The 14,174-nt window shown below is 53.2% G+C and overlaps 1 protein-coding gene across 1 annotated transcript; it reads right to left on the bottom strand.

Moving 5' to 3' along the window:
- Positions 1-3,170: 3,170 nt before the first annotated feature.
- Positions 3,171-12,527, bottom strand: GINS4 (GINS complex subunit 4). Its single transcript, XM_040994163.1, has 7 exons — positions 12,183-12,527; positions 9,740-9,826; positions 8,322-8,435; positions 7,162-7,259; positions 6,927-7,015; positions 3,784-3,874; positions 3,171-3,680 (listed from the first exon to the last, which is right to left on the bottom strand). The coding sequence occupies exons 1-7, from the start codon at positions 12,276-12,278 to the stop codon at positions 3,584-3,586; spliced, it is 672 nt and encodes a 223-aa protein (XP_040850097.1). The 5' UTR covers positions 12,279-12,527; the 3' UTR covers positions 3,171-3,583.
- Positions 12,528-14,174: the final 1,647 nt, after the last annotated feature.

Here is a 14,174-nt window from a genome sequence, read left to right as displayed (position 1 = left end):
TAATCTTTACATAGTTGATGACCATGGCTTTCAAAGGAAGCTTTAATGAGCTGCTGTGGTAGGCCATTGCAGCGTTTCTTCACCATTCTTCAGGATACAGTATAGTTGTCCTTGCTTCTGAAGTAAAATCCATCCTGGCTTGCTCTGTAACCCTTCAGACTCCTGGGCTGGCTGACGCCCACTTTAAGGAGGCAGTCTGGGGGCAGAGCTCAGCAGTAAGGACACCTACATGTCATGTGGGCGTGCCGGCTCTGGCTCCTGACCCTGCTGGCTACTAAGGTAAGCCGCTGGCAGGCAGAGGTGACAGCTCAAGGACCTGTGCTCCTGGACGGTGTAGCTCGGGCTGTCGTGGGAGTATGCACACTGAGCCAGCGGGCGGGCGAACACCGTCTCCCTCCGTCTCAGGAGGAGGAAGAGGGATGAGTGCTAGGACGTGGTGGGCCCAGCCTCTGCTTGGGATGTCGGCCTTTTATGAGTGCTGACTGGAGTCACGTCCAGCTCCGTTAATGCACCTGGGGAAGTAGTAGAGGTTGGCCTGGCTGCTTGGATTCCTGCTGCCCCTGTGGGAGATGCCGATGGAGCCCCTGGCTCCTGACTTCAGCCTGGCTATCTGGAGAGTGAATCATTTAGGAGCTGAGTATCTCTGTCTTTCAGATAAATCAATCATTTTATCATTTTTTTTTAAAGAGTGGTCTTATTTTTTTGTTTACAAAATTCCTAGTTTATCCATTGCTTTCTTTAAAAAAAAAATTCATTTACTTTACTTGGGAAGTCAGAGTTAGAGAGAGGGAGATCTTCCATCTGCTGGCTCACTCCCCAAATGGCCACAACAGCTGGAACTGAGCTGATCTAAGTTGGTAACATGCAGGGCCTTTGTCCTGTTGAGAATAAAACCATAACCGCCATTGGAACAAGTCTGCTCTGGTTCGCTCCTGACATCACAAGTGGACACTGTCTCATTTTACTGATGAGCCACAGGGCTGCTAAGCGGAGGGGATGACCAACACCATTCACTTTACAGTAGAGGAGGTGGGCGTGCTTTCTGTTTAGGCAGATCATTGTCTGTGTAACCTAATACTTAGTTACTAAGTTAGGACAAGGAAGCCCGTTCAGAGTAGATCCAGCACAAAATCACCTACATCATGCGTCCTGCCCTGCTCTGTCAGGTTCTAAGAGTAGGGACCAGCTCTTTGGGGAGTGAAATCAGCAGATGGATGATATTTCTTTGTCTCTCTTCTGTGTAACTGCCTTTCAAATAAAAATTGCAAATTTTTAAAAATCAATAAAGCCCTCCAAAATTCTCTGGGAAGTTCAGCCAAGAGGTGGAGTTTCCAATTAGTGATGTGTGTAAATGTGGCTGTTGGGATGTGAACTGCCCAGTGGCCTGTCTGCAGTGACTTCTGCTATAGGGGAGAAGCAGCACAACGGCTCAACTGGCTACTCTTCCCCCTTCTAAGTGCCAGCACCCCAAGTGAGTATGGGTTTGTGTCCCAGTTGTCCTGCTTCCCATCCAGCTCCCTGCCTGTGGCCTGGAGGAGCAGTGGAGGATGGCCCGAAGCCTTGGGACCCTGCGCCCACATGGGAGACCCAGAAGAAGCACCCGGCTCTTGACTTCAGATTGGTTCAGCTTGAGCTGTTGCAGCCACTTGAGGAGTGAACCATCATCTTTCTGTATATCTGAGTTCCCAGTAACAAACAAATATTAAGGAAAAATCTCAATGTGTGGAATGCTCAGCTTCACAAAATGAAACAAGCACAGAACATTTTATAAAGAACTGATCAGCATCAGCATTTGCTCTGAAAGCTTTAGGGCAGACCATCAGAGAAGGAAGCCCAATGCAGCTGAGGGTGCTGAGGGTCATGCACGCTGGTTGCTGGGCCCTGCAGTGAGGCTGGCTCCTGTGTGATAGCTATGGCTGTGAAGAGCCCGGGTGCTCAGGGAGGGCTGCCCTGACAGCGATGTGCGTCCAGCGATGGCTGATGCAGTTCACTAGATGGCTCCGTCACAGCCCCAGGGAAGCTCCTAAGCGCACCGCTCGAGTCGAGGGCTAAGCCACACCACTGCCCCTTCCTCCTGGTGGTGCAGTGCATCCCCCCTCAACCTGCAGGCTGGGAGTAACCCTGGGAGTCACTCAGCAGGGTGTTGGTAGACACCACACCGGGATGGACACAGCCTGGTGTGTGCACACAGAACAAGAGCTGCAATCGAGGGATGGAAGCCCTACTGTTCAAACTGTGCCTCCTGGACCAGCAGCCTGGGGGTCCCCAGAAATGGAGAACCTGGCCCACTGCAGGCCTCCAGCACAAAGTCCCACAGCTGAACAAGGTTTCTAGGTATCTGGTGTCAGGTGAGGGACTCAGGCACTTCCTGAGGTCACGGCCCAGCCCCCTTCCCTGACTGCTTAGTGCCATGCTGGGGACCTAGGCTCTGATCTGACTCAGCATTAAGCACCTGCTCTGTTGCTCAGGTGCAACAGAGCTCCCAGCTACTGCAAGCACCCAACAAAGCTCCCCATTGTGTAGGCTCTGTTAGCCTGTAGGATCTTCCACTGGTCTGTTCGGGTCTGGCACACTGTGAGCAGGGCTTATTTCCGCCTCTCCCAGCCTGGACGTTCCCACAGGTAAGACTAACCTGGACTGTCAGGTCTGGTCATGTTCTGGTTTTCCGAGACAGCACTGTGTTGAGCCTGGAACTGTCTTACTACTCTGGATCGCAGCCCCTCTTGCTCGAACCTTGCCACCTCCCCCGCCCGACATGTTCACGTCTCATGAACCGATGAATGGGGTAAACACGCTGGAAGGTATAAGGCACTACTGGGGTGTGTGTTTATTGGCTGACCTTCCAGCAAGCAGGAAAAGGCTGGAGTGTAGGTAGCTTCTCACCACATTCCACAGAATTAACGCCTCACTTGCTGTCCAACAGCCTCCCTCCAAGCCACTGAAGCTGATCCACACGAAGTCAGCATCACCCATGGCCCCTGACACGTTTCAAAGAGAAGCTGCTACTGCAGTGACAACGTGGGAGAACATGGCTCGGGGCCAAGGCCAGCCTGGCCTTGAGGCCCACTTTGTGGGCCCCCAGAGACAGTGAGGGCCACAGTTCAACAGCAGAATGTGTGTGTTTCATTGGCGCAGGCTAGAGCCATGCAGACCTTCCTTCTTGTAGCAACTTGGAGAGTAACAAGGCTTTATTGGTTTGGTTGGGGCTGGAGGTTCAGTATGACAGAATTCAAACATAGTAACAGAAGTTCCAAACTTTAGTTCCCACAACCCAGAGGGCCCAGGTGCTTTCATCTCTGTACTCTTTCCACTGGGAGGTAACAGGTCAGGGCCAGATGCAGCCTCTGGCTGCCTTCAGAGGGGAAAGGTGCCCGGCGCAGAGCAATGGCCCCACCTGCTGACGCCAGCCAGAACGGCAGGCAGCTGGGCAGGAGCCTCCATCAGTCCCTTTCAAGGGTGCAGCTCTGTGGAAAGGTCAGAGGTCTGCAGAGCCTCATCATCATTGTTGCCCCTCACAGAGCGGTAGGTGGGTGTCTGGTATCCCTGCCCAGGGGCCCTGTCGCCGTGCCAGGGATTCACAGCTTCAGATGAGCTGTACAGCGCCAGAAGCGACCAGAGGTGCAATGGTTTTGTAGCGGATCAGGTGCTGCGAGCCCTCCTCCAGGTCGATGACGTAGTCCCTGGAAAAAGGGGAAGAGGGCACCTGCAGAGCCTGGCCGCTTCTCGGGGGAGAGGGGCAGGGGGAAGGGCTGGAGAACAGGGGGTTCGATGTAAGACACTCACCTCTGCTCATCAGACTCAGGCTCCACCAGGATGTTCTCCTGTCGTTCTTTCACTCTCAGAAACACGTATGAATTTAGGTCAGGCTTGGGCACTTCCAGAAAAACAGCAGCAGTGTCAATCAGAAAAGGCTTGGCTAACAAGGTCCATGCAGGCAAGACTGCCAGAACGTCAGCTCCTCAGGGGCGGGGTGACAAGGAGACCTGGCTCCTTGGAAAATCACTGATGACTTCACACAGGGGACGGATGCTCAGAATGTGCATGGCATCCTGCTGCACAGTCACTCCTCCAAGACAAGAGGCCACAGCAGCTGTGCATAGTACCGCACCCTAAGCATACCACCTACACACCCCTGCCCACAACAAAGCAAAGGTAGGTAGGTGACTACAGCCACAGATGAACAATCACAATCAAATGCCATCTCCCTCATGCAGCTTACTCAAGTGGGAGGATGAGATGGCACTATGGCCATGTGAGAGCAGAAAGCAAAGGGCAGGAGGCCAGCACTGCGCTGTGGCCATCTGACAGGCAAGCTTGCTCTTACTGATGAGCTCTGTTCTGGGCAGTACAAAGTGGACACACCCCACGCAGGGAATGGGTCACAGCCCCGCAGGGATGGGACGGGGCTCTGGGAGATGTTACCACACGGCTCAGAACAGCATGGAGTTTACAATTTATGAACTGCTTATTTCTGGAATCTTCCACTTAGTATGTTTAAATTTGAAAGGCAGTTACTGAGAGAAAAGGAGAGACAGAGAGGTCCTTTGTCTCCTGGTTCACTCCTTAAGTAACTGCAACAGCCAGTCTGAAGCCCAAGAGCTTTGTCTGGGTCTCCCACATGAGTACAAGGATCGAAACCTCTGGGCCTTCCATCCTCCTCCACTGCCTTCCCAGGCCACGAGCAGGGGGCTAGATGGGAAGTGAAGCTGCCAGGTCTCAAACCAGCATCCATATGGGATGGTGGCAATGAAGGTGGAAGCTCAGCCTGCTACGCAATGGTGCCAACCCCCTACTAATAACTTTGCTGTGTGCAACTGCGGGGCCCTAAAACTGTGGAAAGTGAAACTATGGGTAAAGGGAACTGCGGTGCATTGTGGAGGATGCTGTGTAAGAAAGACGACAGCTACTGGCTCCAAAATGGAGCTGCTTGTATCAACCCTAACAAACCAAGCAAGCTGAGGGGCTATAAGAAGGTAGTTTCTTATGCATGACTGCCTGGTTGACTGGCAGGGGAGACTGCCAAAACCACACACTTCCTCAGTCACTGCCAGCTGATACGGAAAGCACCCGCACCAAGGATACCTGCTGTCTGCTCAAGCTCAGACCAAGGTCATCCTGGTTACCAGCTGATTTGGTCAGGGAGGACTGCTGCAACACATCTGCTGTGATCCTCTGCAGTTCTGCCTTCAGAAACTTTCCCCTGGTGCTCACACTGAGGTGTAGCAGGAAAAGCAGGTGTCACATAGGGGCACCGGTTGGAGTCCTGGCTGCTCCATTTTCAAACCACCTCCTTGTTGATGGCCTGGGAAAGCAGCAGGAGATGGCTCAGGTCCTTAGGAAGAAGCTCGTGGCTGGCCTGGGACTGGCCACTGCAGACATTTGGGAGTGAATCAGCAGATGGAAGCCCTCTTTCTCTTTGTATCCTGCCCAAATCCCTCCCCCTTCAAATTCTGCCTTTCAAATAAGCTTTTTAAAAATAAAGCTCTTGGGGCCCGGCAGCGTGGCCTAGAGGCTAAAGTCCTCGCCTTGAACGCCCCGGGATCCCATATGGGCGCCGGTTCTAATCTCGGCAGCTCCACTTCCCATCCAGCTTCCTGCTTGTGACCTGGGAAAGCAGTTGAGGACGGCCCAAGGCTTTGGGACCCTACACCCGCGTGGGAGACCCGGAAGAAGTTCCTGGCTCCTGGCTTCGGATAGGCATAGCATCGGCTGTTGCGCTCACTTGGGGAGTGAATCATTGGACGGAAGATCTTCCTCTCTGTCTCTCCTCCTCTCTGTACACCTGCCTTTCCAATAAATAAATAAAATCTTCAATAATAATAATAATAATAAAAAAATAAAGCTCTTGCCTCACTCACTGAATGTGCTTAATATTTGCTACGGCATGGATTCCTTTGCTATGGCATGGGTATCTTCCTTTGGAGCGTCTCACATTGTTTACATGCACGTGGATGAGTGTGACACACAGACTCTGGTGAGGCCAGGGCCCAGCAGTGCAATATCCTCAATGACACTGGGTGCCATGGCGCATGTGCTGTGAAGGAAGCGAGTGGGCCTGGGTGGGAGCAGCAGGCGCGCATGCAGAATCAGGCGTGATGTCTCAGAAGACATAACTTTATACAAAGGAGAGGCAGGAGGAATCAGACATCCTGGCTCAGGATGCTGGGGTGCACAGGCTGAGAAGTGTGCAGGTGTCCTCCCTGACCAGCAGCCAGCAGCTCGGTCAGGCGGGGTGTGAGCAGGGCTCCTCCTCCTTTTCCTGGCAGTTCCGAGAGCATCGATTCCCAGACACTTTGCAGCTCTGAGCAGCCTGCTCAGCTTTCCGCTGCTACTTCCCAGCTGCCACTGGCGTCTGAGAGGCTCTTGTGGCCTTACGAGCACCACCTGACCCACTGACTGCAGGCCTATCTATCTCACTGTGTAGCTTCCATTCCACAGTCTAGCTCTCAGCCGCAGAAGGCAGCAGGACAAGAGCCATGTGAGTGTTTCAGGACACAGGACAGTGTCCCCATAGTGCTGGGACAATGGGCCTGACCTGGGAATTCCTAGGCCTGCCTTTCACGTGATTCAACCAATGGGATGAGATGGAAGCGGGAACAATTAGACCACCTGCTCCAGTCCCATACTCCAAAAGTATGAACTGCACGTGACTGCCTCCGGCTCACTCTTGTGATAGCCAACATGTCTCCCAGGGCCTGAGAGTGGGAAGGGACCCCGAGACTAGTTATCTGCGAGGGCATCAGGTTGGGGCCTAGGGCACTGGGACTGTGTCCTGGGAAGTCTGCCTCCACAAGTCTGCTTGAAATGCTGGATGCAGTGTGTAACCTGAACCCCTCCTGTTTGCTGCTGGTCCACATCCATGTGTCTGCATGAATGAGCAGAAGGAATGATGGCACGTCTACCTTGTAAGGATGGTCCCTGCTCACCTGCTCGGAGGAGGTCCACTTTTTGTAGATTGGGCGGCATATGCTTTAAGGCCACATTCTTGAGGTAGCTCTCTGTGCTGGCCATGTACCTGGAACACACAAATTCCAGGTGCCTGAGTTCCCCCCGCTGCCAGCAGTGCCCAGTGCCATAGGCCTGAGGTGGGACTCCCTGCAACCCCAGGCTTACGCTCAGAACCAGGACTAGCTGGCAGCCCCCGCCTCCTTGCCTACTCACTCTTTGGCAAAGACTAGCTCTTCCAGAGACAGGCTGGACGGCTGCCCCTCAGGCCGTGACTGCTCCTTCTCCAGGATGTGAGGGAAGAACTTCTCTATCTGTGAGAATGGAAGAGGAGCATGCTGAGTGCACCTGTCAGGACTCCAGGGCCAGGCCCACCTGCTCTGTGGGCATGCTGGGTCCGAAAGCTGCAGGGGAAACGCTCCCTCCAGGGGAAACTGCTCCAGAGTGCCAGAAGGCAAGCTGCCCAGAACCCAAAGAAGCAGTGAAAAGGCTCCAGAAAGACAGAGAGCTGATAAGGGATGGGAGACTCCCTGTCTTTCCCTCTTTCTGTAAACCTGCCTTTCAAAGAAACACATCTTTAAGTTTAAATATATACTTTATATATTTTAAATTTAAACTTTACATATTCATATATTTAAAGTTAAACTTTAGATATTTAAATACATATCATATATACTTACATGTATATATAAGAATATATATAAAGGAGTGGCTCATAACCATTCACTGTCATGCTCCTTTGACAGTGGCAAAATGTTCACACCTTGGGGCCAGCACCATGGTATAGTATTAAGCCTTCACTTGTGGCACCAGCACCCCATATGGGCACCAATTCAATTCCCAGTTGTTCCACTTCCCATCCAGCTCCCTGCTAACGTGCCTGAAAAAGTAGTGGAGGATGGCCCAAGTCTTTGGGCCCCTGCACCCATTTTGGAGACTGGGAAGAAGTTCTTGGTTCCCACCTTTGAATTGGTCCAGCTTTGGCTTTTACAGCCATCTGGGGAGTCAATTAGTAAGTGGAAGATCTCTCTTCCTGTCTCTCCTCTCTCTGTAACTGCCTTTCAAATAAAAGTAAATATCTTCTTTAAAAAATGAATCAACCAGCTGAGTCTATATGAGAACAGCATACACTCTACCCTGGCACCACCACGAGGCAGCTCGAAGGGGGAGCACTCACCTCCTGGACGAACAGACTGTGCAGCACACGGCCCCGTAAGCTTCCCACACCAACCTCCTGTGCCCCTCCACTCTTTAGGTGCCCTGTCACAGGGTTCTCAGCAGCACCTGTGGCCTGCAGACGCTCCCAGCCCCAATCAACTTCTCCCCAGGACTCGCAGTGGTGCTGCCGTAACACCCAGGGCGGCCACGTGTCCAACCTTCATGAGCCGACACCGCAAATAGCTGCTGAGGACGAAGCGGATCCTTTCCAGCTCCATCCGATGGATGGCGACCTTCAGGTCCCCCTTCGGGGCTCTCCTGAGATTGCTTTCCTATAAACAGAAAAACTCAGGTTTATAAGAAACACATTTAAGGTCCAAGGATTGAGTCCTGGCAATGCTGAGGACTCAGATTCTGTGTGAGTCCAGGGAAAACCAGAAACTCTTGGAGTTTTCATTTCAGGACCTGCCCTGTGGCATGGAGGGCAAAGCCACAGCCTGCAATGCCCACATCCCATATGGGTACTGGTTTGAGTACCAACTGCTCCACCTCTGATCCAACTTTCTGCTAACACTCCTGGGAAAGCCGTGGAGAATGGCTCAAATCCTTGAGCACCTGAGAGACCTGGAAAAAGCTCCTGGCTCTGGTCAGGCCAGGCCCAGCTCCAGCTGTTGCAGCCTCTTAAGGAGTGGACCAGCAGCTGGAAGACCTCTCTGTCTTCCTGGTCCCTGTCACCCAAGCAGGAGAACCAAAAAAACCTGCCTGCTTTCTGCCTCAGCCTGCCCTAGACCTGACTATTACTGACATTTGGGGAGTGAATCAGAAAATGGACTGTCTCTTACTCTTTGTCATTCTGCTTTTCAAATAAAAATAAATCTTAAAAAACAAGGTATGACTATACGTATAAACCGTAAGCAGTCCTCATTTACTTATATAAAGTGACTACTTGCAGAGGCCCTGGATGGAGTCCCATTTAATTGTAAAGATGCAGAGATGCCTAATGGGCCTACAGCAGCAGTGTTCACATATAAGCTGAGGGGCTGGAATGCTACCACCTGTATTGTTGGCATTCCACATGCACCCCAGTTCAAGTTTCAGACGCTCCATTTCTAGTCCAGCTCCATGCTAATGCAGCTGGGAAAGCAGAGGGAGATGGCCCAAGCCCTTTGGTCCCTGCACCCACACGGGAGACTCAAATGGAATTCCGGCATTCTGGCTTTGGCTTGGTCCAGCCCTGGCCATTGTGGCTGTTTAGGGATTGAATGAGTGTATGGAAGATCCTCTCCCTTGCCTTTCTCATAAATGAATCTTAAACTGAGAAACTCCTAGAATATTACCAAGCCCCTTGGAGCTGATCATGATTAGGGGCAGTGGTATAGGGCAGGAGTGTGAGGAACAGGAAGCCTGACTCGCTCTGCTCAACTAGCTCATCTAGGCAGAGCCTAGAGGGGGCCAATGGTGGTAGCTTTCTAGATGCTTCCAGATGTTTACAGGAAGTCTTCTGCTTGGTCAGTACAGATAACCAGTCCAATTTTAACCATGACGATGCTGAAGGGCTGAACCAAAGCCAACAGCGCTGCTGTCCCCGTGGCTGTGGCTCTCTCTTCCCTGTTACTGCTGCCCAGGCCACTTTTACCATGTGATCCAGCTGCTCCATCATGCAATCCACGATCTCACACTTGCTATCCAGCAGCTCGGGGGCAAACTTCTCATTCAACCAGGCCTGGGGAAGAAGAGCAGGGAGACAGCACATCACTCACAAGGCTCCCACCTCAGGACAGCCACAGACAGCTCGGGCCAGAAACCCACCTGCCCGCGGAGAACACTGTAGATGCGCTAAAGATAAACAAAGCTGCATGCAGTTGCCCCGGTCTCCCTCAGGGCAGGCTGTGCCAACCAATCGCTGTGGCCACCTGGCCACTTGGCACTCCCTTCAGCAGTGACCACCCTACTCTGAGAGTAATACTGCAGGAATCCATGTGTCTTCCTTCTGCAGCTCAGAGCATTCTGCAAACACTGCCCCATTCCTGATCACAACCCGTGAGAGGAAAGGCACATGGCTATCCTTATCTTCTGATAAAAAAACTCAGATTGAGGGGCAGGCACTGTGGCATAGTATGCTAAGCCTCTGCCTGTGGTCCCACACCCATAGGGCACAGGTTCATGCTCTGGCTGCTCCACTTCCCCTCCTGCTCTGCTGCCACCATGGGACCTTGGACAAAGGTCTCTTCAGCTCCAAGTTCCCACGAACGATGTAAGACAGGTGGTCTGATCACACCGCCTCCTTGCCTAAGGATTACTGCTACTCAACAGCTAACATTAGTGGCTGCTGCTCGTGTATCAGAAAGCAGCAGGCACTGTACACATCACCTCACTTAATCCTCCCGACACCCTGGTGAAGCAGTCACTGGTCTCTGTACCTACAGCGAAGGCAAAGCCTAAGTCACAGCGCCAAGGCATTTCAGTGCAGACAGCCTGAACTGCCGGCCCTCAGAGCCGCGGGAGAAGGCACCTGCAGAGAATGTACCCCTCTGGCTCTAAGGCAGTGCCACAGAAACCATTGCCATCGTGGCTGAAAGAACTAGCTCAGAAGTGTGTTGTGCAACAGGTTAAGTAGTTGCCTGAGACACTGGCATCCGTAGCACTGGTTTGAGTCCTAGCTGCTCCGCTTCCCATCCAACGCCTGCTAAGGTACCTAATGGGAAGGCAGCGGAAGATGGCCAAGTGCCTGGGCCTCAGAACCAATGTGGGAGACCTGGACAAAGCTTCAGCTGCTGGTTTCAACCTGGTCCAGCCATAATGGTTGTGCCTATTTGGGGTGTCAACAGCACATGAAAGATCTGTCACTCTGCCTTTCAAATAAAGTAAGTTAGAATACTGAAAATACAGTGACCAGGCAGCCCAAGACAACGCAGTCCTGAGCCACGGAATGCCGTCTCAGAGAACAGGGAACCATCAGATTAGAGTGGAGCTGCTAGCTTCCCGTCACGGCGGCCGCAGGGTCCTAAACCAGGTGTCCCTCACTCGGTGTCCCTCACTCGGTGGCAGGCTGGAGTAAACAAACTCACTGCACTGCAGCAGGGCCACAGCACACAGGCTTGCGCTGTGTTTGCTACAGGCTCCTTCTCTGGTCATTTCAGTGTACTTCTACATATCAACAAACAGTGCCACCTGCAATGCCAGTGGCAGGCATTTCATGCCCACCCACCTGCTGACCACATCAAGAGTCTGCCACCAAGGCCTCCACCTTCCAGGCTGGCTTAACACTGTACCATGTTTGTACAATGACGAAATTGCCTAATGACAGGCTCGTTGCTAAGCAACATGCAGCTGTCCCTGGGAAGGAAACAGCAACAAGCAGGGCTGGTTATATTGCAAAAAGGTTATGAAACCCATGCACTGTCTTTCATTGTCCCCATTTTTCATAAACTTTTGGCAAGTTCACACACATAGATTTCTTTTGGGAGCACCAATAAAGCGTTATCCTTCAATTCTATTTCCTATTATTTATTTCCTGTTTTTTATTATTTCATTTTTTGAAATGCCATGTACACAGTTTGTATTAATTTTCTGAAGCCTCCCCTTATTTCGGCGAACTAAGGTGCAGCACTTCTATGTGGGGACCAGTGCTGCGCCCCACTTGATGCACCCGGGAAAGCAGCAGCAGATGGCCCAAGTGCACAGAACCCCGCCGCCCACGCGAGAGCCCCACACGGAGCTCTGGGCTCCTGGCACAGCTCTGGCATTCGGGAAGCGAACTATTCTCGATCTTTCCATCTCCCTCTCTCAAGTCACCAAATCCTAAAGAGGTTGCACGTCCTCACCACACCTTCAGTCCGGGTTGCCAGGTCTGCTCGAGGTCCCCCCCGCTGCCCCCTGACCAGCCTTCATCAAGGGCTCTGAGTGCGAACCTAAGAGGTTTCTCAGACTACTTACTCCTCTTTAAAAAACTGAGGTTCGGCCTCAGTTCCCTTGAATCCCACTTTCTAATTTCCAACATCTGCACACAGCGGGACTAAGAACAGCAGGAAACCCAAGAGGCTGAGGAAGGGTCCGGGCTGCTTCTGCGTCCCGCTCACCTGTTCCAGCCGTTCAATGAGCTCCGCGGGGGTCAGGATCACCTCGTCACTCTCCTCATCCGAGTCCTGGATCGAGAAGTCCAGCTGCTCCGCCATCTCCTCGGCAGGCCACTACTCTCTGAGGATCAAACAGCCCGAACGCCCCGCGAAGAGGCGTTGGCCAGAAGCCCGCCCCTCCCCCGACGCGGCCGGTGCGGAGGGCACCCACCCGCTTCCCCCGGCCCGGCCCGGGCACCTGTCGGACAGCGCCGGACACCCGGAGCGGCAGGCGGCCGGCGGCAGCACTCGGCTTCGCCGCGACACCGAAGCTGCGAGAACGACGCCGCCGACTTGCGGGAAGACCCAAGTTCTCCGGCGCCCGCGTTCGTCTCAGAAATCTCCCGCCCGGGCCAACGTCACCGCGCACGCACGACGCCGACCAATCACGGCCTGAGGGGAAGCGTCCTCGCCCCGAGGGCCGGGGGGCGGGGCCTCGGCGGCGCGCGTGGACGTAAGGGGGCGCCTGGGCGCTGCAACTGCCGGGCGGGCCGAGTGCGCGCTCCCTCCTCGGCCTGTGCGGGAGTGGATTCTGTTCCTCTCTGCCCTCGTGGCGCTTCCTGAAGCCGCGTGGGCTGCAGGCAGCCACTTCCGGCTGCAGACGCCTCCGGGCCGGAGGGTCTTAACTGTTAGAAATGCAGATTCCGAGGCCCCACGTGGACAGGTAGTGCAACAAAACCCGCGGCGATGGCGGTTTATGGGTTGGGATTTGGGGAGGGCTGTTAGGGTGTCTGCCCCGATTCAGGGACTTCTCCGTGTTCTGACTTCAAAAAGTCTGATAAAATAGGATTAAAATACAATCCAATGCTGAGGTTCAGGCTACTCCACTGTGACCTGGAAAACTGCTGAGGATGACGCAAGTATTGGACTCCTATTCCCACACAGGAGACATAGAAGAAGTCCCTGGCTCCTGGCTTCAGCCTGGCCCAGCCTCCTCTCTCCCCCTCTGTAACTCTGCCTCTCAAATGATTTTTTTTGTTAAAAAATGGGGGCTGGGCACTGGTATCCCATAGGGTATGAGGTTGTGTTCTGGCTGCTTCACTTTCCACCCAGCTCCCTATTAATGCTCCTGGGAAAGCAGTGGAGGCCCCTGAGCCCACATGGGAGACCTGCTGGTGTGCATGAGAGCCAGGGCTAGGGACAGGCCAAGGACAAGACCCTGGACAAGGCTGCAGAACCCTTCCACATATGTGTGGATTGGGTCATGGGTTAGGGTGTCTCAGCTACACTGCAGCACGGACAGGTGTATATGGGAATTTGATTGGAATGTGGAATGAACCAGACTAGTCTGCTGCACACACTGGCACACATAGGAGCTGGGGCTGAGGGTGGGGAGTTGTTAGTGGTCACCCCAGCTAGGCTGCAGTTCCCACTGGTGTGTGCAAGGGCGAAGTCTGTGGCATGCTGGGCTAGGCTGCAAGATTCATTCGCTTACCTGGGACGTGTGGCTGAGGACAGAATTGACGAGGCAACTACCAACTACAATCACCAGTGTGAGGATAGCTTTATGGGTGACAGACTGAACTGGACCTTGTACTGTCTGGCACAAGAGTCAGGTCTGGGGTCACCCCAGGTGAGGTTTCTTGGGGAAATCTCCAACTGGACCTCCTCAATCGCTGATGCCTATGCTGTGGATGGCATGCCTAGGTGCATAAGGGGGACATGACAGGCAGCTCATTTGGGCCTGCAGAGGAGGCCGAATGTCATGTAAGAAAGTGGAGAGTAGAACAAGTTGGACAACTCTGAAAAAGCCTTGGCAGCAAATATCTGGGTTTCTGTCAGGTGAATTCTGGCTTGGTCCATTACTACCTCCAGCTTTCCACATAAAGCAACGGGTACTGCAGTCTCATGGAGGCAAGCCCACAAGCCTCCTACAGAATCTGCTCCCAGACCCAGTTCTCTTGTGTCCTAGCCTGACATGGCCCACCCCTTGTTTTGACACTCATAGACAGATAC

This window comes from Ochotona curzoniae, unplaced genomic scaffold (genome assembly GCF_017591425.1).
Source record: "Ochotona curzoniae isolate NIBS_2020 unplaced genomic scaffold, NIBS_Ocur_1.0 contig_899, whole genome shotgun sequence".
Classification (NCBI taxonomy): Eukaryota; Metazoa; Chordata; class Mammalia; order Lagomorpha; family Ochotonidae; genus Ochotona; species Ochotona curzoniae.
This window is presented reverse-complemented; position numbering and strand designations above follow the sequence as displayed.